Genomic DNA, 26,083 nt, shown 5'->3' with positions numbered 1-26,083 from the left:
AGCGGAAAATTAACAGCCCTTCAGTGTGCCAGCCACTGCACATTATTTTGTCTGAAGCTTGCTGCCCTCACGGAACCAGATTTCTTTCCTAGCAGATTTTTTCCCTACCTGATATCCATCCAGTTTTCCGCATTCCTGATTCCAAGGGTGACACTCTCACTGGCATTACACTGGCCTGAAAATGATTTATGGACCAAATATTTGCTTTTCCCCACCCTTTGGAAGACTGTCCTCAGTGGTCTGAGGACGAGCAATCAGAGATGTCTGAGTGATCAGAACAATCCCCTTTTGGGGTATTTGCTGACCTGAAACATTCGGGATCACCTACACAGCTCAAGCTACACATGGATGTTGTTCCCCCCGTTTCCCGCTCCTGCATCGACCCCATCCGACTGGGAAGAAGACGGCCGGGAGCTCCTGGAGCGAGGCTGCCCGTTCAGCCCCAGGGGCGTTCCCAGCCGATGGCTCATTTGGGAAGCCGTGTCATCCGACTCCCAGCGCTCCAGCTCCTCTCGCACCAGCCGCTCCATTTGCTCCCGGTGGATTTCGCTGTCCCGGCCCAGCCTTTCATCCTAGACGCGTGAAAAGACACAAGCTGGAAGTGCAGCTTCCAAACTGCAGTCTAAGCAAAACCCTATGCAACCACAGGAAATTCTTACACCGCTTGGGTACTTCCATAGGCTAATGGGGAAACAGCTCCCACAGCAAATTGTTTTATTTCCAGGGATGAAATGCCCAGGTTGCCACCTAGGAAAGCACAACTTGTATTCCACCTGACAGATTTTAGCATCTACAGAAATGACATACTTCTCCCACTGGCCATTCCAAAGGGCCTTCAGGGAAGAGAGAGTGAAAGGGGAAGCAGTAGAAGAAGGTAACCCTGGTGGCCTACTCCCACCTGCCACACACAGAAGCAACAAAGGAGAATAAGAGCAGACTTAGCTGGATTCTATAGACTCTAACACACTAGTCCACAAAAAATACTGTATTAATCCCAACAGACACCCAGGGATGGAGGAGCTGCATCAGCAAGTACTGACCATCACTGCTGACCAGATCACAGGTGGTGACACAGGCCTCCAGTAAGACATGTTGTCATATCTGAATCTTGAATCATGTTCCCAAAATTTCATGTTTTAAATCTCAAGTTTTCCTAACACCTAACTGAAATCACTCACCCACTGCTGAAGCATCCACCTCCTCTTTACCACCACATCTTCAATCCTGCCAAGCCACGCCATAGGACGAAGTGCCAACAGAAAGGAAGACATGCAGGCTGCGGCCAGACCACAGAGAGTGAGTTTCTTACCTCTGTCACTCCATCTAACAGCCTTCCCAACACATCTCTCCTTTTTAGCTTGGCCCTCTCCATGGCCTCCAGCTTCACAATGACGGCGTCGATCTTGGAGACGATGCTGCCGATGGAATGCTCCATGCGATCCACCCGCCTCATGAGCCTGAGGGCAGCAAGTGGGAGCCTCAGTGACCTGGACATTGCCCAGTCAGCACCCCTCTAGCACATCAACACACAGAGCAGACGAGGATGAGACACCATGGTTATCCAAGCACGCCCCTGACTTCCCACAAACCAGTCCTACCATCCAGGAGGGACAAAGTATGTCAGAACAGGAAAGTAAAACAGAGGCAAAACACAAGGGTAAAAAAAAAATCTTGCACTCTGCTTTCACTGCTCAAAGGGCATCATCACCAAAATTTGCTGGTTCCAGTTACACAATTCTTTATTCATCTAGCGTTGCCGTAATTAATTAATATGGAGATCTACCACTTCGGACAAAATAGACACTCACGAGTAACTTAACCTTATTAAAAACAGCCACTGAAATTCTCACTGAACCTAAAATAAACTCAAGGGTTTACTACTTAAAAAAACCAGACAAGTCTTTTCTGGCATTATTGTAACATGACCCTTTTCTTTGACTTTAGTGACAAGGTTTTAAGCACAGGGGGTTTGTTGCCTTTTTTTTTTTTTTTTTTTTTTCTGATTTTCTATATTCTAACCAACTCCCATGAAGCTATCAGTTCAGATATTACTTGAAAGCTACTAGAAGGAGTGACTTAAGCACAACAAAATCATAATGCTTGCTTTTATTAATAATTTGAATAATATCAAGGAGAGAATACTAAATAACCCAAAGAAGAAAACCAACAACAAAAAACCACAAAAAAACCATAAAAACCCAAAAAAGACCCAACATGCAGATTTGTCCCCCTCAGAAAGATAAACTTACACTTGGAACTCTTCATAGGAAACCCCACTCGAGCTGCTGCCTCTCCTCCTGGAGCTGTGTCCACTGTCTTCATCCTCATCCTCCTCGGAGTCATCCAAGCTCCGGGGGAAGCTGCGGCTGCTCAGAGGACGTGGCAGAGAGCTCCTATCCAGGTCCAGGTCCTCCTTTGTGAAAACACAAGCCAGAGAGAGAGAGAGAAGATGTAAAAATTTTCACCTGCACATAGGGGATGGTGGTGTTAAGGTCAAATTGCTCCTGAGCTCTATCAGCTCCCCTGTGCCTTTTTACAGTCCTGCTCAGACAGGAAGGAATGATGGCAAAACTGAAGGGAGACAAGAGTTTTTTTCTGAGGCAGGAAACCAGCACAGGGAGCAGACTGGAAGACAGTGCTGGTGGCATCCCACTCCTAATGCTGAGCTCACCCTCTCTTTCTCCAGGTCATCTCTCATCTGCTGGTGTTCATGCTCTGTCAATTCCTGGTCCCCGTCCTGATCATATTTGGTAAATATTGCTTCAATCTCTGCATCCGTGTGCCCCTTCCTGAAAAGACAGTAAAAGCAGTTCCTTTACTTTCCACTTTTCAGATGCTGAAAGAACTCTGTGTATTAGAAAACATTTCACTTCAGACTTTCATCTTCAAGATGAAGACATCCTAGCATTGCCTATAAATTCACAACACTGATAAAAACCCTTCAGTCCTTACCCTCCATTAGTTAAAGCACACATCTTCCTTACATTGAACCTTTCTACTTCACAACTCCCTACTGTATGTCCTTGATTTGTACCCTTGCCTTGGACTCCTGACTGTCCACAAACGCCAGCAATATTATCATTTCCTCAAAGGTCCTAGGTCTCTGCTTCCTCAGAGATTTCTGGGTTTTTCTCCCCAAAACACAGAAATTCAAGGAGGTTGGGCCCCAGAGCTCCAAAACTTTTCTCTAGTGTGGGATGCCAACACCAGCCATAGTGCAGAGAAAAATGCTCTGGTGTGTATCTTTATCACATTAGTATACTTCTGCTAGAGAAAAATCAGATAAAAAAGTTAACATCACATGTCCCTGGGGATACTATTCAGGGTAAGAAGTAACAACTTCCTCACCCTTTGAGATCCTGCCGGAGTTCATCAAAATTGAGTTTTCCTCCACCTTGTCTCAGACTTTCTGAAATGTCATCAACAGTAGTTTTCTTCAATTTAAGTTTGATCATGGCTTTGTTGTAGCCCTAAGAGAGAAAGTGAAATTTTGTTATTTCTCATGAAAAGAGATTTCTGATAACTTTATTGATTACAGTAATCAGCTACTGTACAATCTCATTCATTGTGTTCAGTGTGACCAATCAAGGCAAAGTCTCAGATGACTGACATACACTGTGATGGGAAGTTTTCACGCATTTAATTTACACTCAGCTCAGATGAATTTATTTCAGCTGAGATGTGTACTGTCACCAGCTGCTCCCAGCTTTACTTTGTACAGTTTATATAGCATTTTATGAAACAAGTTCAGATGGGAAGAATAAGATGTCAAACAAACAAAACATTACATTTACCTTCCTGATAAGGTCAGACAATTCCATTTCTGCCTTCTGTTGTGCCATATCTGATTTCACTTCAGAGTAGGTATCATTAATAATGGCCAAAAACATGTTCTGTTCATAAGAGAAAACAAAAATATTGAAATTTCAAGCTTCAACAAGACTGAGCCCTACTACTCCTATGACCTTCTTGTGCAGACCTTTATATGAATTTTCTTTCAAAAGGCCAGAAAAAAGGTGGTCTGTTTAAAAAGAAACTAACATCCAGAGCTTGATATTGAAATATGATATGCTGCAGTATAACAAATTTTAATCAACATCACTGGTTATTAACAGAACTGAAGAATTACTTCCCAGAGAGGGTTCACAGCTACACACAGTACACACAGTGGCAGTAAACCCTGCAAGGCCAAAATTACACAGGTAACAGCTGTGAATTATCCAGGCAACACAGCTGGCAACAAAAATGCCTGAGGAATCGAGTTAACTATTCATCCTGTAATAACCAGCAGGTTATATCTGTAATTATTTTATCTGTAATTCAGAGAAAGGAGAAAATATTGGTCTCACTAACCCTGTGCCAGGCATGTAACTTAATCAAACTATGCTGTCATTACTGAAACGTTCCTGCTGGACATGGAGTAAACGGGACTAATTGCAAATTGCATGTTCACATTCAAAAAGAGTTATTAAATTTACTGGCATGGTCAATGTAGAAGGGCAGTGTTATCCTCTGTTTCCTCATGGACTTCAAAAATGTGCTTTGGAACAATCTTTCAGTGCTATGTCTTTATGCATTCACTCTCAACACCAGAGAAGTAAAAGGCAACTTGACAACTCACTGTTGTGCTATTTTTTGTTGCTATTTTGCCCAGATTTAAGAGTTGGTGCTTTCTGCCCATCTTCCCTAAGTTAAATTCCAGGTCTCAAGGGACTTATATCAACATTTCATTCAGGCTATATGAGAGGCTGTACAGATATTAGAAAACACACAAATTACAGTGAGTATTTTGGATAACCTGTTCTGGCTTCACCTTCCAGCGCTTTTCTGTTGCCCCTTAAAAAAAGATATTTCTTTCCCTTGCTGGACACCAGACTGTTCCTCTGGAATGTGTGAGGTGCTACAAAGCAAATAGGAAACCTGCTTTATATGAACCTTTGGCACATAGTGACACAAACGTTATTTTCCCATTGAATCCTAGTCCATCTCACCAAACACTTGAATTTTTCACAAAACACTTAAAATTCTCTGCTTCTTTACTAGTGAACATCCAAGATGAAGTCTTCTCCCACAAATAAAACCTGAATGCCATGCCTCTTCATCTCAAACAGTAATAAAAATCTGCACTAAGTAGAAGGGTCACTAAATAGCATTAAAAATGATGATGATACAGGACAGTTTTAGAGCCACGCTCTTGCAGCAGGCAAAGCTGTGTGTGGTGGCATGCCAGGACAAGGCTCTTGTAAACACAGCCAGCCACACATTAGAGCACTTTATGAACCTAGAGATGCATGGAACAGTACAGCCACTTTTCACCAAAAGAGACAGCCCTGCTGTGTATGCCAACCAGCTACTATTCAAATTTTAGAAATAAAATTATTATTATTATTATTATTATTATTAATAATAATATTAACAATAATAGGTTTTAAAAAACACAATGTGGAGCACTAAATGAGAATGACAACAAACATAAAATGCAAATCAAATTTAAATGAGGGGAAAAAGGAAGGAGTGTAGTGACCAGCTGTGTGGCAGTCAGGCCCCTTCCTGGGCCACACACTCACCATTATCAGAAAAAGGCCCAAAAGGAGCAGGAGGAATCAAAGGACAAGTGATGCAAAATCAGCCACTGACCCACCCCACATAAACAAAGGGTACATACCAAAAGAATGAAGAACATAAAGAACACAAATGTAGTGAAATAAATGGGTCCCAAAATTCGATTAGCTTCTTCAACCTCTGTGAAGTTGAAGTCTCCCAAAATGATGCGGAATTGAGTAAATCTTAAAAAACAAAAGACATCCAGGAGTTGAAGAAAATATTACTGGAGCTGTGCAAGGAGTCTCAAACTATTTTGTTCTAGCAGTGTGGCTGATGGGCTGCAGAGAAGTCTGCACTGTTGTAACACTTTACCAGGGACTGCAAAAACAATTCATCAAGCACATCTCTAGGCATAACCAAACTCACAGTCAGCTGCCACACACAGAACAAAAACATGGTGGTCACTTCTTCCTTTTGGTGACAACAGGAAGCAGAGCAAACTAACCATTACTACTGTGAAGCCCTGAGACCCACTCCTATCTCTCTCACACACATACGACCCCAGCCCTCGCCCACTAAGCTGGAAGAAGCTTGGCAATTTACAGCAACATCAGCATATTTCCAGTTCCTTCACTTCTCTGAAAGAAAGTCTTTGTAACACTGCTCCAGTGTAAGGGAGCAGGGGAAATCAGTGACTGAACAACCTGTTAATTGCCTCAGTTACAATCAGTTGCACCAAATCAGCCAAGGAAAAATTGATTAGCAATCTTATATTAAGTCCTCTCTCTCTCTGCTGGATTCCAGATACATTTTGTGGTTGGCTAAGACAGACTCTGAGTCAAGCAACTGTGAACACTCTCAGGAACACAGTCGTACTATGCATCCAACACTTCAAAGAGCATTTAACCACTGAACACGGAGTCATTGCTTTGTCTAGGAATGAAGCCAAGTGCTGTAAAAATCATATCACATCAACTCTGTCGTTTTTAGCTCACTGCTCTGACAATTTAATCTCACAGCAATAATACTGAGATAAAAATGTTATAAAAATGTTTTTGCTACCAGGTTATATCAACAGCAGTGTGCCTGCAGCTTATCTGCTTAGATGGATGTCACAGGATTTGCCTCTCATAAAGCAACTGATTCACCAATGCTCCAAAATCTTCTTTGCATTTTTTATATCTGTACTTACATGCAGTCCTGGAAAGTGCTGAAGTCATCGATTTGAGTGCCAAAGACAAGATAGGCCAACTGAGCATATGCTAAGAAAATAATAAAAAACATAATGGCAAAGCCAATGACATCTTTGACGCAGCGAGACATCGTGGTGGATAACTGGCTCATTGTCCTGTTGAAGTTGACAAATTTGAAAAGCTGTTAAAAGAAGAAAAGAAAAAAGCTGAAAAGACAATTTCTTAACATAACTGCTCTCCACTCTTTTACGTGAGATGTCCTACTGAACATGACTGGAGACAAAGCAGTACCCAGTAAGAATTACCGACTTACCAACTGAGGAATAATAAAAACATTTCTTAACGTGTCTGCTGACAAAACACAAGCACTGACTACATCTTCTAGACCTAAACAAGAGCTGACTAAACCTGTGGCAAATTACAGCTTTGCTTTTCATCTGCAAGAAGTTATCACTGCTCTGACTTTCTCACAATTGACTCTGAGAGAAACATGACTAAACCTCAAATAATGTGTCTCATCAAACTCAGACTACTACTTACATTCTAATGTTAGAATAAGGATGTGTTTTGGAATTACCTTAATCCAGACAAAAAATACAGTGACTGCAGCAATGTTGTTGAACTGCATTTGCCAATATGCCAAGGGTTCAAAATTGGGGAAGGAGTTCTGATCTTCCAGCAGCTTCTTCAGGAGCATATCAACAGTTGATGTCCTATAGATGCTAATTCCTATAGCTACCACAGACAGCTGAGGACAAAAGAAACACACACATTTACAAAAGGTGATTCGGGTTTTATAACAACTTGTTTGAGACATTTATGTCAGATAAAGTTAAGATATGAGGGACTTCACGCACTTCACAGTAAAACCATTACAGTCCTGGACTACAGACAAATAGTCTGGGAGTAAGAAGACTTAGAAGTCGTTTCCTTGCCACAGGTGAAGAACAAGATAACAGTGACACCTAGCAGGATTAAAGAAGTGATGCTGTCACAGAGAAGAAAATATAAGGAAGGGAATATGACAACACAGACAATGGTGAAAAAGAACACAGAGCAGAAAGACAGCAGTAGCCAGAAAGGGTACTACGGTTTCTTCAGAGCACAGACTGAGTGGTATTGTCCAGAACAAGCAACAACAGGGAAGCTGCAGTTTTACCACAGAGGTTTCTTGCTTTGACTTCTGCAAATTACTGTAAGTGAACACTTCACCACATACAGACAGTCACAAGTACATAATCCTACATTTAAACAATGCCCCTTGGGCAAGGCATAAAGATAGAATTCTGACCTCTTGTGTGGACTGAATTTTACACTCACATTTGAATACTCTTCACTGACTGTAACAGCAAAGCATCTTTTCACTGCCAAACCATTAAGTGTGAAAAACAGCACAGTGCTCATGTAAACATCCTCCTAAGCAGCCCTTCATTTACAAAGCACTGTGAAATATGATTTCCCAGGATTACAAATACTGGCTTCAAGACTTGAAACCTTTGATTCATCCAAGCCTGAAGATAGAAAACGAGCATGGGACTGGAACTGTTTCAGCACTTCTGCCTTTGTATACTTTTGGTAAGCACAGCTTGATCTGAGTCCAGAGAGAATTATATTATGCAGCTTTATATCCAAAGCTCATATTTTCTGATGCACTAAGATTACTGGTGTGCAACACTGTCCACTTAACCTAGACAGCTGGTAGCACTCCGTAATTCTGAGGCACTTCTTCAAACTTGGCATTAGTTGGTGAGTATTTAATACCATGATAAATCTCCTTGTGGTTCTTTGCAAAGATTCAAATCCCAGTCCCATTCCTTGAAATGCAAATCACTTGCATAAGGCAGATGATTTTCTTACTTGAAAGCCAGTACCAGACATGTAGAAGAGACGGCAAGTTTGTCACCTCCAGTAAAAGCTAAGTCTGTATAAACAAAAACTGTGAAAAAGCATGATGGACAAATACCCTAACTTTGCACCAGGCTGAAACCACTGAAGACAGAACAACCAACTTTGCAAAACATACTAACATTGCAACACAGACTAAAATTGTCTTATCCAGACTGAATAGCCTAATAGTCTGTAAGTATCCTTCCTAATGATGGCCCTATACCTTAAAACCACAATAGGAACACCAAGTAATTAATGTCTCCCACAAAGTGCACTTTAGAAAGCAATTTTAGCCTGATTACAGAGGTGACTTACCACAATGATAAGGATATCAAGGCAATTCCAAAGACTTCTGAAGTAGCGCAGTCTATGAATGCGAATTTCTAAGACTTCTTCCACCATATAATACAGAACAAAAAGACAGAAGGACATTTCACACGCTGCCAGGAAAAAATCGAAAGTGGAGATGTAATGAATCAGCCTCACAGGCTGAAATTGCCAAGATGTAACCAGGCCTCCAGTGGCTGGAAACTCCACTAGCAACCTGCATTTAAAAAAAGACAAAGAAAAAAAGATGTTAATTTAACCAGAACTGATGAAAAGCACCACTAAAAGACAAGTGGGTTTATTTGTATAATTATCTAAATAATAGAAACAAACCCACATATGATTCAGAGAAGACACTACACAAAAGTTGTAAACGTGACCACACTCAATTTTGACTAAAACTCAAACCCTTTCAGGAACAGAGAGGAAACAGAGACAGAAAGATTTGTTTTCATCTGTGCCTGTTTCATGCTGTCTAAACCAAAGGCAAATGCTCTGTACCCATGTATTTACTTGAATAAGTCAACTCTCTAGAGACATCTCCTTCAAACTGCACCCAAGGCGCTGTGACACCGGGAAAGCCAGGACAGACCCCATAAGAAGCCTCACTTCTTTGACAGGGAAGGGAATTTCAGTTGTCTGTCCTCTTTACACAAAGCATACACTTGTCCCCCAAACAAAGCCATCACAAGAAAACCCCAAGTCTACACTGTTCATACCTGACCACACAGAACAGGTTGATGTTGGCATTGTACACCGAGAAATCAATGAAGGCTGCTCTGGTCCCTCTGTCCAGCCACAGGTTCTTCTTCAGGCTTGCAATCTGCAGAGCTGTCACTTCTCTGGTCCTCGAGAGGTCTTGGTAGTAACCAGCCCCGCTGTATGTGGCAATCAAGCCCCAGTGGCTGCTCCCATTCAAATCCTTCTCACTGGTGTATGTCCAGCTAGCTCAGAAGTGAAAGAGAGCACATTGGTCTTTTCACCTTTTCAACTTACAATCAACAAAACACACACCAACAAAACCTGACCAAAACCAGCTATTAGTTACTTAAATATGCTTTAATTCAAGGCATAAACCAAAGTTTTATGCTACAAAGCTTTGCTACAAAGCTTTGATGTAACCCCTGAGAAAGAAGTTACGAAGTTCCTTTGACTAACACTGTAAAATGAAGGTAGAAAGATGGGTCACAGGTATATTAAAAAGGAGTATGTATCTACAGGAATGCTACATACGCAGTTCCATTCCGGAGTCCAAAAGGAGCAGTATCCTCATTAGCTACAGAATAGACATCATAGCAGTCTTTGATTTCATCCTTTAAATCTTCAGGTATGGAGCACGAACCATTTCTGACTTTCAGCTGCCGAATGCGAGGCACCCCCAGGAGCAAGTTCTCGTAATAAATGAAGCTTTTGTTTTCTGCCATGGTTTTGTTGTTGTACCACATCTCCCAGTAAAGACCATCCAGCAAAGGGCCTTCTGTGAACTGATAACAGAATTTTAGTTTACATGTTGCCAGCACTGTTTTTGTAGATCTTCATTCCACAGAAGTGTTAGGACTGCAGTTAATAATTCTTCTGATGTATGACTTTACTATTACCTGCACTCCAAAGACATCCCACAAACTTGCCCTACCCTACCCCACCAACATTACTTCAGCTCTAAATTTTCACATATTAAAGGCCTACTTTTTTCCACAGCTTTTGACATTGTGCACATAGGTGTTCATGCACAACCCTGACCCCATTAGGAAATAAGATCCTGCAGGTCAAATTTATGGTTCATGACAGAACCGGTGAACCAGAGCAACACAGACACAAAAAACTTGGGTTTAGATTACCTTCCAGAAGTCATCCATTGTGGACAAAGTTTTGAAATCAGTTCTCTCCGTTTTTGACACTGGTGTTTCCAGGAAGAGCTGTGACATAACCCTTGTGTAATAGTACATACTGGAGCTCACTGTCCCATAAGTCACTGCAGAAGATTTGGTAAGGAGTGAGAGATAAAGGAATAAGGGAAAAAAAAAAAGTACTTTATTTGTTTTGAATACATCAGGTTGTATTTGTACAGATTTTTTAGTGGAACTATTAAGCTCCAAAACAAAATCCACACCAAGCAGCATTTATCCATCAACTGTGATTAAAATATAAAAAGCAGTGAAGGCAGACTGACCAATCAATTTCAAATGCTCTCTTCTCCTTCCCCCACCTCACACTATTATTAATGCTTCTACCACAGCTAACCTCAAGGAAAACAAAGGCACAACTCAGCAGCCTGAATAGAGGCAGGTGGCTTGTGCTATCCAAGGAGATCTGGCACAGATGGCACTAAGACCTCAGGACAACCATGCTGTGCTTGAGCAGATGATGACAGTCAAGCAGGATACTGCAGGGCACTGGGAATGACATGGATTAGGCAATGAACCTCCAGCACAGATGAGCAGTGCCTTTAAGAGAAACCCCCCACAGAAAATAAATGACTGTGTTACTCATGTTCCTCATAACAGGGCCAAAGATATGGCTGAGGGCCACAGAGCATAAATTATAAAATTATGTAAAACTAAGATGAGTTGAGGAAAGTCTCTGGCATGGGTATTGTTATCACCTGTAAATAACTGAACCACTCTATGGCTAAAACCCAAAGGATTCTGAAAGATTAGGCCTACCCTCAACAATCACAGTAAGTTTTGGCAATTTTATAACATTTATAATTTTTTTGTTTCCCTTAACAACCAGAGAGCAAGAACTATTTTTAACAGACTGCTGCTGAGCACATGGAATGTATCACATGACTGTGCAATACCTGGATTCTCTCTGAATGTGTGCTCTCCAAACCACAAGAGGACAAGAAATGCCCACAGCATTTAGCCTGCACTGGGAAGAACTCTCCTAGGGTATGCCAAGCCACAGACCAGACTGACCTACAGTTATTGCTTATGTGAAAAACAAAAAGGATACTTCAAAATACTAATGAGCTAGCAATTTCTCTAGATATTTAACACACTATATTTTTTCTTGATTCTGCTAGCAAAAATCTTTTTTTCTATAGCAAAACAAATAGTTAACAGCGTGTTAAGAATCAAACTTCTCCTACTGAAACAAATTTCACTTTAAGGCAGGTCCCTCACAGCTACATCTCTCTTGGTGGCACAATGTGCCAGCCACAAGCAGCTTTGCACTGCTTTGTCCATAAACCTGCTCCAAGCTTTCTTAAATGACTCAGGAAGGAAAACACTATAATATTTAATAGGTAAATACACCTGCAGTACAACATTGTAACAGTTGTGTCAATGGGATAAAATTCGGGCTTTTTAGTTCTGCTACACTTAAGCAGAGCGGACTTGCTCTCAGAGACAGTCTACCAATTTTTGGTTTTGCCTTTGCTTTTCCCTCTCACAAAAATTTAAAACATCACCTTGTTCTATTACAATTGATCATAAATGGCAACTCAAGTGTCACCAACATCTCAGCCCTGTTGGGCAGAACTGCCCACACTAAAAACTGGAGACTTGAAACATACTGGTTTTCTAAAGACACACTAACTTAATGTACACATGTTGTTGGTTTTCTCCCTAGCAAACAAATAAAACAGATATTTTGTAACTCCACAATAAGTTCTTTCTTGCATTGTAAATTGAGTATTACTCTTTCCTGCCTTTTTTAGTGTTATGATACTTCACATGGTATCAAGACAACAAATGGCACAAACCACAGAAGTCTCCAGCTGTGATCTGTACATCTGCACCTTGCTGACGGAACTTCAAATGTGATGATTTAGTTGAATTATTTGTCCTAGAGGACTAACTTCTGTCCCTTTTTACCATTTCTGCTCAGTGATTTCAGAAAGTGTAGCAGAAGTAGCACACTGCAATGTGGCACTACAATTAAAAAATGCTCTCTAAAAGCAAAGAACAAGTATATTATCATCCTGCCTAAAGATTCTAAACTTGTTAACGTGCAGAAAGTTGTAGTATTTTCAGTCTCAGGCAACAGTCCATACGCAGAAAAAAGAGAAATATTTGCTTCCAAGTATTTGCCTAGACACCTGCCCATTAATTCTTCTCCCACATCAAACAGCCTTCCTCCTGGAATCCCAACAAGCAGGTAGTCCAGAATTGGATGCACAGGTGCTGAGCAGTACTTACACACACACAGGACCACGAGGAAAACCATGTACGTGACCAGCTCCCGTAAAACACTTCTCAAGTACCTCTCTCTGCTGGTGTTGCTCTCTTCCATGAGTCTTGTCCCCCACAGACCTTAAAAGGAAAACAAATATATAATGATGTGCACAGATGTCTGCTACAGATACGCAAGTGGCATAGTGAGTGGTGTTGAAAGCTTAACCTTTGTCATTGCTGCAGGTTCTTCTATGGGTTTTAAACTGATCTAAGTTTAAGCAAGAGGAGCTTTGTTGGTAGACAGAGTGGGGCTGGAGGCAGTATCAGCTATCAATGAGATACCAATATAATCTAGGATCAGCCCATCAGAACTCTAACAGGATCTGTGGAAGATTTGCAGAAGTGCTGTCACTTAGAACCACACGGAATAAAACCAGATAGAAGGATACAGAGACATGCACAGCCAGCCATCCTTCAAGAAATGGAAGTGCAGTGCTTTGGTTTTTTTTTTTTTTTCTTTTAAACATGAATATCATTGTTCAATGAATGAAAATGCACATTCATTATTGAGCCTTTAAGAAGAGTCTTAATCTTCTACATAAAAGGAGGATACTTGAGTTGAACATATTTTTAAAACACCACATCATAACCTTCCCCTCCCAGATAGGCAAGAGACACAGCAGGGATGTTGGTGAGCATTTCTGCATGGTTTCTTTCCCTGCACAACAAAGAGCTGTCAATTAAACATCAGTAGCAGCCTAAAATGAACAACTGCTGTCCAGTCTAGGTGTCAACTTGAGCAACTGCATCAGATGAACTGTTTCTGCCTGTTCCTCCCTTCATATAATGCTTGACATTCCCAAAAACACAGGGAGAGAAGCTACTGAACTTTGGTGATCCCTTCCGAATGGGTAACAGAAAAGGATCTTTTAAGCGAAGTCTCAAAAAGGAACAATCACCTTGAAACAAAATGCAGCTAGCAACCACCATCCTTACTTCCTGTGCCTAGTACAGAGCAGAAAAAAAGCTGGGAACAGCTGCTGATGCTCAGACTATTCCCTTCATGGAGCTTCTCTTCATTTAAACCTAAAGGAACACATGGCATTTGACCTTAGTTTCTGATGAGAGAAAAAGCATTTAAAACTAAAAACTCACTCCTACAGAACTGCAGGAAACTTCCATCCTTTTCAGGTGTTTTAAACAGCCAACCTTTCAAAACATCCTTTACATTCTCAGTAGATGGAAATGCAGTAACCTCAAACTCCCTAGGAAAAATCTTGGATCCATCAAACATACCACAGTAATTTGAAATGGAACAGTAACAAGGGATAGCCAAAACACATTATAAGGCTGACAGTGAAGCATGAGTTCAGTCAATCTGCAACCACTGCTGTCAGACTAAGACAAAGGGCTAAGCTGCCTGCTGCAGACTTTTGTTTGCTAACAAACATCGGAATAAGTAAGTTCTTCCTTCTACCTGCACAAATGAGAAAAAAGTAACATGTTAGATGTTTCTTGAAGCCTTTCAGCTACCACATTTTTAAGTCATGACATAAACCTGGAAACTACTCTTTCATAGGCACAACAAGCACTAACAGTTTTAGCATTAAAATGTTAGTTCACATGGCTTAATTAGTAACTTAGAGCCTTCCCTAGTGTCAAGCCCTCAAACAAGAGAGCTTTTTCAAAGCTGTTCTTTAAGGCCAAGTTTGACAATGTGCAGATAAAGACTGCAACTTTACTACACTGAATGCGAAATCCTCCCCATTAGGTCATTCTTGAAGACAAAAACACAAATCCAAGAACATTTACAGAGTCACTATTATTAATAACTCAACAAATTCAGCCTCTAGCACAGCACTACGTTGCACTAGCAACCCTCATAATAAAGGCAGGAAAACATTATGGGAGAGAGGAAGAAAAAGTTGGAAAAGTCAGTCAGCTAAGCTGGCAAGAAAGCCAAGTCCCGGCTGTCAGCACATTACTCACCAATAAGAAATGTGGTGAGGAGAAGCAGAAAACTTCCAAACTCAAACTCTGTCATATTAAACCCTTGTTAGGAGTCAAGTCAGGAAAGAACAGAAAGTTACAGCAAAGGAAAAACCCAACCAAACAGCACCAGGGATCACACATATGATCTTTGTGCTAAATGAACAATGAATTTGCCCATCAGCTATCTCAGAGCTTTCATTAGCTGTTACGTTTTTGCAATATACACATATTATTGCCCTGTATCCCTTATTAAAATATTGATTTAGATGCATCAAACATAGCAGAGGTAAGCAGTGCTGGATTTGACATCTGCTGCAAGCAACAAAACTGTTTTGTTTCTTTATATACATTTGCTATTCATCAGCTTTTTGACAGAATCTGTGTACCTTTATCAAATAAATCCGCAACTAACAGTTGCTCATACTCATTCTGTATGCAGCAGTCTTCATGAAAGTAACAATAAATGAGTGACTGGGAAGAATATTTTGTACCTGCATTTAACAACAACTAAGGAAGCCTTTCAAGAAATGCCCAACACATACCAGTGATGACACATGAGGACATGACAACACCGGGTGACCAAGTACAGCTCTGCAGGGCAGGATCACTTTTCCAGGCTGGCTCTGGAAATGCACCTTGTTTTCACTCATCAAAACTACTGGTAACTTCCTCCTTAACAGAGTAGAATAGTCAGCCCCCTTTCTCCTCCCAGTATCTGGGATATTTGCTCTAGAGGTCTGTAGAACTAGAGGAACTAAAGACACTTCACAGACACTCATGTTAGAACCTCAACAGAATCCGCATTAAGAAGAACCTGAAATACTGATAGTCTGAAGGAGCTGACTTTCTATTCACTTAGTAATGCCCGTTACAGTTTCCCCAACAGTTGCAATTACCAAAATCCCAATACTTTAAATCCTCTCTACATTTTTCTTTCATAACTCACAGCAAGTAAAGTGCAAGCTGTCATTGAAGGTCCTTCAATAGTGAGTGGCACCTTTTTTGGCATGGTGACACTGTCACTTGTGATATCCAAAGAATCACTCCCTCTTGTTGAATTCTGTCTAGTGAGATGGAATGTCATTAAATACATCTATGCAAACTTTCCTGTAGTCCTTGAAATAAAACTGAATGCACTATTTTCCAGTCTTCAAAGATCCTCATGGATATCCACGTAAAGTTAAAAGAACTGTGGAGTATTCTTTCCAGAAGTAAACCCTCAGTTATCCTTCAAGTGCCCTGTGATCACATCAGGCTTGCAATCAGCCCCTTACACTGTGCTGCACAGGGATCCCAAATCATGACAGAGATGGAACAGAAGCCACACGGGCCAGGTCACCACTAAGTCACTCTCACGCTCACCTCGTGTACAGACACTGCTGTTTTTCACCACAGCTAAAAACATACACAGGAGGTTCCTTCTTGGCAGCAGCTAGGATGAAGAGGGCATCTGAACTTAGATAAAAGCTTTTGTACAAGGACATAACTTCATCCATGTGAAGCAGCTCTTTTTCCAGGCAATTACACATCTCAGCAACAGGCTAAAGCAAACACACCACTGGAGACTCCAAACAGAGCAGTGCCAATTCATGCACAACGCAATTATTACTGGTAATTTTTCCTGGCTATTCTGGTATCTTGCTATAAAGTGACTTGGGTCATTGAACATGGTCCCAATAAAATCTGCTAAAAAGAAAACATGCTCTGTTCCATAATCTCTGCAAGTCTGACTTGCATACCACTAAGATACTGCAATGTTCAAGCCGGATTTCTTTTGGTGCATTAACAGCCGAAGGCACAGAAATCATTACAGCAAACAATCTTTGAATGCACATGAAAATCAGATAAGGTACAAATCCTTGCTTAAAGTCACGGTTGTTTTGATAGCTCCACTTGATGCCATGGCAGTCACTAACAGTACCATCTATCACTTCAGAAAATCCGTATTTCAGAAGAAGAACCTTTATTTCCTAAATATGGTTTGCTTTTTCTGCAGCTGTATAACTATAAAGACTTTGCCCGACACGTAAACCAATGCTCTGTTTAAAATCCTCGCAGTTTGAAGCTGACATTTGGAGCTTCTCTGAAAAGAAAGGAGGGATTCTTCAACGTGCTCCCATGACCTTAAATGCAAAGGACACCCCATCCAGCGTTCTCTCTGCTGTTGTCAAATCAACCCTGTTCAAGGCCAGCTCAGTAGGGAGTTAAATGCAGTAAGCTTTGAAGGACACCCGAATGCTCACTTGATGTGTGCCTAGTTTTGCTCCAAACTCTGTTCCTGGTCCCCAGCTGTGTGACAACAGGCAGCTCTTGGCTGTCAATGGCAGCACCACGGCACCGCACAATACGGCAGAAAAGAAAATGTGATTCCAACACCCTCCCAGCAACCTACTCCACACATCCTATGCCATCCAAACCACCTCTTCTATAGAATGGGGGATGCTGAGAAAGAGAGAAGCACAAGCATTCTGCTCCAACTCTCCAAAGACCTGGTGCTGGGGCAGAAAGCCAAGGCTGGAAAAGACCTTCTGGAGATCATCACGTCTAACATACGACTAAACATCACCATGGCACCGAGTACCACATCCAGTCTTTCCTTAAACACCTCCAGAGACGGTGACTCTACCACCTTCCCGGGCAGTCCATTTCAGTGTTACCTCATCTGTGAAGAAATTCCTCCTAATGTCCAACCTAAACCTCACCTACAGGTACTGTTTTACACGGACAGCAGCCAGGAGCAAGACCTGAAAGGCAGAGGCGCGGGGAAAGGAGCGAGGCGCGGGTGCTGCGGGACATAACCGGGACGGGGATCGGAAGACGGATGTGCACGAAGAGATGGGGACACAAAGACACAGGCAAGGATGGATGGAAAACAACAGGGGCAGAGGAAAAGGAGGACTATTGACAGCTACAGAGGAGAGACAACAGGCAGCTCTGGAGCGCGCAGGCAGCAGCACCGCTCCGGGGAGCCGGGTGTGGGCTGCGCGGCCGGGGCCCCCTCACCTCGCAGTCTCCGCGCCAGGCGCTTGGCCCAGGCCGCTCTGCGGGGCGCGGCTCCGTCGGGCGGCCCCGGGAGGCGGCCCGGCCCCTCGGCCCCGCCGCGCCCCGCGGGGCCCCGCCGCGCCCGCCGCCCGCCGCCCGCCGCCGGCCCCGCGCCGCTGCCCAGCGACGACGCGGCTCGGCTGCCCCACTCCACGTCCATCTCCAGCACCGGGCCCGCCGCCGCCGCGTCCTCCTCGGGCTCGAAGCCCGGGTTGTCCCGGCTCCAGGCCTGCCGCGAGCAGGCGGAGAGCGGCGGCGACGGCGGGCGGGAGCCGGCCCGCGCCGCCTGGCCCAGCCGCTCCAGCTCCAGCTGCTCCCGCCCGCGCCGGCAGCCGCCGCCGCCCGCCATCGGCCCTGCCGCCGCCGCCCCTTCCCCGCCCTCCGGCGGAAAACCCGGGGTACGGAGGGAGATGTAGTCGCCCTGGCTGCGGCGGCAGCGCCGGCCGGGACCTCCGTCCCGCCCTCCTTCTCCTCCCACGGCTCCCTCCCCTCTCCCGGGCAGCCCCGGACCGCCCCGGCGGTGGCGGCGCTGGGGCCGGCGCTGCGTGTTCCGGGTCCCGCTCATCCTCGGCGAAAGCACACGGAGGCCTCGCGAAGAGGCTTTACTGGTTAAATTTGTGCGGAACGGCGATTTCACATCATTTTAAGAAGTAGTAGTAAAGCTGCCCCCGCCCCGTCCAAGCCCCAATGAATAGTAACGCGGGTACAGGGGGTTGAGGTTTTTATTTAATTCCCGTTACAGCAAAACACGTCCCGGCAGCGCAGGGAGCAGCGTGCCCGAGGGGCGACACTCGCCCGCCGCGTCCCACAGCCTCCGCCGGCACAACCCCGGGGGCCACGGACCGCCCCGAGCCCCAAAAGTCACCACGCCAACTACATGGACAAACACTTCCCCGAAATGAAGCTACTCTCCGCTTCTCTTAGGTAGGGATTGAAAAAAAAGGGAAATATTATTTTTATCTCCCTTTAAACGGTGACTTCGTTACTTTCGATGCTGTGGCGATCCTGAGAATCCTCGGCACTTTCCAGGGTTTGGTTGCTGATATCGTCAGAGCGCTCAGCTGACACGCGGTCCCGGCTCTCCCTGCTCTCCCTGCTCTCCACACTGGGCTGGCTGTCCCGGCTCTCCCTGCTCTCCACACTGGGCTGGCTGTCCCGGCTCTCCCTGCTCTCCACACTCGAGAGGCTGTCCCCTCTGACACCAGACTTGCTAGTGTCGCCGTCTGCCTCGTGGCTCTCGGATTTGTGCCAGCTGTCGTTTTCCAAGCTCCGGTCACGCAGGTCGCTGTCCTGCTCGCTGCTGTCCCGCTCAGACCATTCCACGCTGCTGGCGTGCTTCTTCAGGGAGCTGAGGGAAGCAGAATCCTCCCGGGAGACAGAACGCTGGCTGTCTGCATCCGTGTAGCTCTCATCTTCCTCAGTGGCATCGTAGCTGAGCTGTGTTAGAGAGCAGAACAAGAGCCAGTGTCACTTCTGAGGAGCTGCTCCACCGAGTGCTGCACTAACGCAGGCTGCTCGGGCTGCGGGGACACAGCCTGCATGGTGAACCTCTGCATGGAGATACTCTGGTGTTTTATGGGCTTACATGTACCTTTCACATTATGAGAAACTCTCATTTGCCCCTGGCCTCAGATTTCACGTGTGCAAGTATATGGTGACAGTGCAAGCTGCAGTTTTGCGCAGCTTGCAGCAGCAGGCCACCCTCCTGCCCCAGTGACATGGGCAGCCATCGAGACCCCCTGATCTGTGGTATCCACAGAAGGGAAATGCATTCCTTCACTTGTGCCTACTTTCCCCACACCAGTTTTCAAAACCAGCTCCCATAAAATGCCATGTCATTTTCAAGTTTACTCCCCATCTCCAAGAACGTGGGCACCACTGCTCAGTGCTATTTACCTTTTTGTTAGCTTTGTGGAGTTTGATAGACTTCACCAATGCAGCTTTGGCCCTCAACAGTGCGGCTTTTGCCCTCATCCTGTAGGCCACACTGTCACCTCTGCCAGCATTGTCTCCCCGGGTGAAAGGGAAAGTGGGGAATGGTTCTGTTAATGGAATGTCTGTGGGAAAACTCGTGACAACCTCCTCGGATTCATCAGTGTCATTGGAATCATTGTCATCGTCATCATCATCATCATCCACATCTTCATGGCTCTTGCTTGACACATCAGGAAAGTGCTGGAAAACATTTATTATGCATCAGGCAAATGAACATGGATGTGAGAGGTGCAGACTGGTGTCTGTCCCATTCACTCACAGCTTAGGTGGTCACCCACTCTTGACTAGCTATGTGCAGGCATTGCACTGAGTTCACCTCACCCTGCCTGGAGCTTTGTTTTATTTTGGGAGAGATGTTACTGCAAGAACCACACTTGAGTGAGGAAAAATGAGAGCTGTTACAGTACACACTGGCTGTTCTGCAGCACTCAATTGACATGTTGTCCTTCAAAACACTTACCTGTTGTTCTGGGGCATCCACACTTTCTTCTGAAGAGTAAAGGGTCTGAAAGCAACACAAAGCTCAATGTTAGTACACAAAGGCACATACAGTGTTGACTATTCTTTAAGCACTTAATCATAACTTGCAAATCTTGGCATGGAAAGATGCTCTGCTTTCTCCTCCAGTTGGGTGCCTGTACCTGCTGAGATGATGCCAGGTCACTCTGTGGATGCTGCCGACTCTCCTGAGACTGAGAATTCACGTGGTCATTGTGATATCTGTGCAAGTGATGGCCCCTGGAGTCCTTCAAGAGAAAATAAAAGGGAGAGGTTCATCCTCAAAGGAGCAGGCAGAGCTGCTGCATCCCAACCTGTGTTTTCAGGCAGACGTGGCATCTGCAGTACATAGTCCTTCTGTATGGGATGTGTCCTCAGCTATTGATTGCCGTAGGAAGAGGACTCAGAACAAGCCATGCTCCCAGATGAACATTGTACCCAAAAGATAGACAGATATGCCTCTCTCACTGGCAGAGCCCAGGCAAATTCAGATCAGTTTCTCCAGCTTGTTTTTATTGAGTGGAATTTGGAGTTATATCTAACACGCATTGCTTCTGCTAATTCTTAGGCCCTTTCTGGAGACTCTAAATTAAATGCAGTAGCTGGTTCTCAGAGCCAAGAATTGATTTTACAAGGGTAACAGCTGGCAATGGGAAATAAATTAAAGAGCTAGATACAAGACTGAATGCAGTTTGCTTACATCACTCAAAAAAAAAATGGATATTGGATTAAGGTGCTCCTCCAACACCAAATATTGTTATCTGATCCACACTAAGGAATACAGGTTATAGTAATTTTGCCATACTGCAGTCCTTTTTTCTTTTTAATTAACAGCTAACACATTTTTCATTAAGAAAAAAGATTTCCAGTGCTGGTCCAGAGACAGAACTAATGAAAGTCCACAAGTGGGACATATGACCCAGGAAAAAGTCTGTGGACATCACTGGCTCTCTGCTTTGAAACTAGCTCATAGCAGCCAGGTGAGGACATGTTCTGCAAGTATCTACAATCATAGAACAAGTACCAGAAAATGTGTTTCAGAGGAAAACAAACAAACAAACAAACAAAAATAAAAAGTACTTATCAAAGAAAATTAACAGAAAGACAAAATGAGCTTACATATTTTTCTTCAGAGCTGGCAGAAATGGCATGCTGCTTGGATTGAATCACCTTGAAGGGAGAAAGGAGGAAAAAACATTTATCAGTATTTCTCTCTGATGTGGAAAGGGTATGATGCAAGTGCTGGGGATGGTGTTTGTGGCTTACTCACAGGCCATGCAGAGGTGATGCTGATAAGGCATAGACACAAAACTGCCACCTTCATCGTGATATTTTACCTAGAAAATATTTTGGAACAGTAAGTCAATAAAGTAAAATACCACAGAAATGCTATAGGCTTTTCCTCTATCCTGGTGTGCTTCACTGTGCCAAGACCAGATCACTGCTGTGGGTTCATCTTGCCCATGCTAACTTTATTTCTTCTATCCCCATCACCACCACCCACCCACCTTGTAATGACTTAGCAGCTCAAAAAGCTACAAGAATTTTGAAAGTGAATGCTGAGAAGAGCTGAGCAATGGTAAGAAAAACCACACTGAAAAGGTGAACTGACTCCTGGTGTCTACTGACCTGCACAGGCAAAGGAAAAGGTCTGTAAAAATTGTTATAAATATCAGCTTTGCTTTATCTTCATTTATTTAACACAATAATTAAAAAAAAATAAGGCAGGTAAAAGCAAACAATTTGTATTCTCTTGTCAGCTATTTTAAAACTAGCTTTTAGGGTTATTAACTTGAGGTGCTGAGTAATGTCAGTTTATATGAACCTAACCTGCTCTTATTGATAGACCTGCATTTCCTCCTCCAGAAGTCTGAACAAAATAACCTGTGTTTCCAAGGAAGGTGTTAAGTGAAATAGCTGTTCCCATAGCTGTTCACATTGGAGCTTTAGTAATTTAATAAATAACTGATTCCTGAGATTAGGAGAGCTACAGTAAATTTCAGTGCTTACTGACCAGTTCCCAGAATAAGGAACATCCCTGAGACTTTAAGCCAATTTACTGATGAACAAGAGTCATTCAAAACTTTGGTAAGTGACAGCAGGAAAGAAAGCTGGTTGAGGCATTCAAAATGCATCAGTAAGGCTGGCCCTGAGACTCGACACTGTAATAGAGGTGTTTCCAGTTTCACAGAGAAGTGTGACTGTCCCATCCACTCAGGATTGTGCAGCACAAACCATGAGCCTGCCAGGAGAAACAAGGACACTGCCAGGCAGTGGTTACATGAGGAAGAAAGCTTTCTGTGTTCAAGCACTAGCTCTGAGTTTCTAGTGCATGATTCAGTGGCAGAGTTTCCAGTAACCTTCTCCCAACATCTATCAGCACACAAATTTAAAATTTTGATTATGTGTAATACCTGGCATTGCTAAAGCAACCTTGCTCCTATAAAAGCCTTTTCCACAGAGAAATATCAAACATCCCTGCCCAATGAAGCAGTTTTTAAAGATCTGCTCAGTGTTTCCTAGGCTAAAGCTGCAGATAGATTGTCACGTCAGGAAAAAAAGCAAAAAAAAAAATTACCTTTTCTGGTGCTGAAGGAGTCAGCCACGACGAGAGCACTCTCAGTGATCCCAGCAGCAGCTCCAGCCAGTTGGCTCCCAGCAGCTCTGGCTTTCTCCCTTTGTCCCCTGCTGCCTGACATCTCTGAGCTCCAGGAATTTAAACCCTGTCCCAAGCACAGCCACCAATCCCCAAGAGGCGGAAAAAGATGAGGTCATGAGGCTCCTGGCCACTGTCCTGCCCACTGTTCTCCTACACTTCCTCTTTGGCTTTGTGGCTTTTGAAGCAAACATAAACCATTCTAAGGTTAAAACATTACTTATGGGCGAGATCATTAACCAGCAGGTCTGTTGAATGCACAGTGTTTGGTATAGTGTAGGAGGGCTTCAGGGCATGTCTGTTCCACTTTTGTGAAAAGCCAGAGCCCAGCTTCCCAGAAATCTTTTGTGCTCAGTTCTGCAGGGGGTAAGAATACCTAACGTGTGCTGGAAGAAATAAATCTGAACATAAAATTCACAGAGGAGGTGTTAATGTTTCCACAGAGTTGTAGACTTGCTCTCCAGGGCATGCATGGTGCCACAGGAATTGCAAAGATTTTGCAAAACATGGCCTTTTGCATTTTTTGGTCTGACCTGGCTAAAAAAAAATAAATTAGTGGTACTAGTTGTCTCAGTAGGCATTCTGCACGCAGAAACTCTTTTGTAAAGGTGTATTAGAGCCAGTGGTCTTATTAAAGAAGATTGATGCATCCTTTTGAGGGAGTCTCGCTCCTTTTCTATCCATTTGTATTCCTTCTGGCTCCTTTCTCAGGTGGTTTGGTCAGGTCATCTGCTACAGCTGTCTCATGCACAAAATCCATTTCAGAATCCTTCTCAGGGACCAGGTGCCAGATACTTTTCAAGTTAAAAAAAAAAAAAAAAAAAAAAAAAAGGGCAGCTATAGTTCCAGCACAAGAAGTGCCATGACTGGCATTGGGAAGCAAAGGACATCATGGGATGAAATTCCATGTCTGCTACGGAGCAGTGCATCAGCCCTGCTGATGGGTGACAGATCTATTGTGGCCTCTCTTGGATGTCCACAGCTTTGGACTGATTCTGCATCAGCTGGGATGTGCTGGAGGGCTCTCAAATGCTCTTCCATGTGTTGTGTCCTTAAAAGAGCAATGAGGTGTCATTCAAACACAGGAAAACATTCCAAGCAGCCCTCTCAGAAGGCGGAATATTTATAACTGTTTCAAGATGGTTATCTTGCTTCTCATTTGTGACACCCAGCTGATGTTTGCTGTGTCCTTAGTCAAGCAGACAAGAGAGATCTGTTGGTGCCAGCCCCTGTTACCAGTTATCCTGTGCTTACTGACATTGTGGGGCACGTTTGGAGACATCAGGAGTAACATACCCACCTTAGCTCAGCACCTGCTCGTCACATCATCACACAGACTTAGCTGATTATATTTTTGAGCTGAGATAGCAACAGCTGGAAGTTCAGCTTAGTGTACTTAAGAGAGTGTTCTAATATCCCAGCAAGAGAACTGGATAACAACATGGTAGATAATATATCATTAGTAGTTCTGACTATAAGGATCCACCGGAGTGAGGACTACCCTATCTTTTATTTTTGAAGCTATGTGACCACTGTTATATGGTAACTCAGGAAAGACTTTTCAACCAAAAAAGATTTCAGCAGGCAGGATTTCAGCATCAAGATCTTACACTGATTTAGACAGATTTACCATCTCCCACTGTATCTACAGCTCAGTGCTGCTGGAAACCAGTTTGCTGATGGCCTTGGATGCAGACATGGGACTCCAGCGGGAAGTGGCTGCTCTTTCAAAGTGTTGGTTTGTGCATCACAAGGGAGCTGATACTTAGTTACCAGGGCAGCTTCAAAAGGCCTCTTCTGTTGACGCCAGGGCACCCCAAGCCAAGCCCTTAGGGAGCCAAGTACATTTGATCCCAAACACCAGTCCTGACCATCAGTAAAAAACTACTTCCATCTGACAGAGCACAAATGGAGACAGAGTGAAGCCAGTGGCTCACACCCCTGGATGTGGGACTGGGTGTGCTGTGTCCTGTTCTCCTGTCCACACCCTGGATTAGATTTTAAGCCTGAAAAACCTACTTTCCCTACAAACCATTCATCAAGAAACACAGAACTGAAAAACAACATTATGCTCAAAGATCCTCTAGAGCTGCTGTCTAGCCAAAACCAACACTTGCAATCTGCATAATGGCGTATTACTGTGTATCAGACCATCAGGAAAATATGTATCATGTAAACAACCTGTTTCACCAAGTTCAGCAGCAGCTACCAGTTACTAGTGCTGATGGAGCCATTAGAAACAGAACCTTCCTGCTGTTTGTTACAGACATTCCTGTACAGGTCATTTACTGATGTGGCACCTCGAGGCAAATGTTTTGCAAGAACCTGGAGCTCTTGTACCCCAGCAGAGTCTCTGTGTGACTCCCCTGGGAGCTCTTTCTGGCAAACAACTGATATTTCCAGTGTTCTGGGAGATGACAGTGGTTTGGAGTATGTTGCCACAGCTATATGGTGGATTTTGTAAGAGGTAAGGAACAACAGAGATGTTTTGCAGTAACCCAGAAGCAGGATGAGAAGGGACAGCTATTACTAAATGTCTTTATTTTATGCAGGATTAGCCCATACAGAGCTGTAGTAAATTTAGCACTTGTCTCATGCCTGTCATTATGTGGTTATTCCTTCTGTAAATCATTTCATCTAGATGAGAGATCCTTTGCCTTGATAGGATTTGTGCTTCTTGTTGTCTCAAAGATAAAGAACAAGCAGGGCAGAACGTGGGGAACTTTCACCATTTTCACTTCCCACGTTAAAATCCTCAGTTCTGGAGAGAACCCTTGTCTGCTGGTGGTGCAGCAGAAGCAGCTTGCTTGGATTTGTACAGGTGGGAGGGT

At 43.7% G+C, this 26,083-nt stretch overlaps 2 protein-coding genes across 4 annotated transcripts; both read right to left on the bottom strand.

Annotated features, from left to right (window-relative positions):
- Window positions 1–306: 306 nt before the first annotated feature.
- Window positions 307–18,478, bottom strand: PKD2 (polycystin 2, transient receptor potential cation channel). 2 transcript variants are annotated; one of them, XM_066318019.1, is made up of 15 exons: window positions 18,065–18,478; window positions 13,094–13,207; window positions 10,790–10,923; window positions 10,185–10,435; window positions 9,671–9,895; window positions 8,940–9,168; window positions 7,315–7,485; window positions 6,737–6,918; window positions 5,666–5,786; window positions 3,795–3,893; window positions 3,349–3,470; window positions 2,672–2,789; window positions 2,250–2,413; window positions 1,310–1,457; window positions 307–572 (listed from the first exon to the last, which is right to left on the bottom strand). In XM_066318019.1, exons 1-15 carry the CDS (start codon window positions 18,450–18,452, stop codon window positions 339–341), a joined length of 2,700 nt encoding a protein of 899 aa, XP_066174116.1. In that variant the 5' UTR covers window positions 18,453–18,478; the 3' UTR covers window positions 307–338. The 2 variants fall into 2 exon arrangements, with proteins under 2 accessions (XP_066174116.1, XP_066174115.1); XM_066318018.1 differs by having other exon boundaries at window positions 2,250–2,410; window positions 18,065–18,127.
- A 329-nt stretch (window positions 18,479–18,807) lies between these two features.
- Window positions 18,808–23,394, bottom strand: SPP1 (secreted phosphoprotein 1). Of its 2 annotated transcripts, XM_066318017.1 has the most exons (8): window positions 23,175–23,394; window positions 21,867–21,933; window positions 21,716–21,766; window positions 20,740–20,844; window positions 20,559–20,603; window positions 20,000–20,278; window positions 19,210–19,540; window positions 18,808–19,164 (listed from the first exon to the last, which is right to left on the bottom strand). In XM_066318017.1, exons 2-8 carry the CDS (start codon window positions 21,918–21,920, stop codon window positions 19,070–19,072), a joined length of 960 nt encoding a protein of 319 aa, XP_066174114.1. In that variant the 5' UTR covers window positions 21,921–21,933; window positions 23,175–23,394; the 3' UTR covers window positions 18,808–19,069. The 2 variants fall into 2 exon arrangements, with proteins under 2 accessions (XP_066174114.1, XP_066174112.1); XM_066318015.1 differs by having other exon boundaries at window positions 18,808–19,540; window positions 23,175–23,393.
- Window positions 23,395–26,083: the final 2,689 nt, after the last annotated feature.

Source organism: Sylvia atricapilla, chromosome 4 (genome assembly GCF_009819655.1).
Source record: "Sylvia atricapilla isolate bSylAtr1 chromosome 4, bSylAtr1.pri, whole genome shotgun sequence".
NCBI lineage: Eukaryota > Metazoa > Chordata > Aves > Passeriformes > Sylviidae > Sylvia > Sylvia atricapilla.
This window is presented reverse-complemented; position numbering and strand designations above follow the sequence as displayed.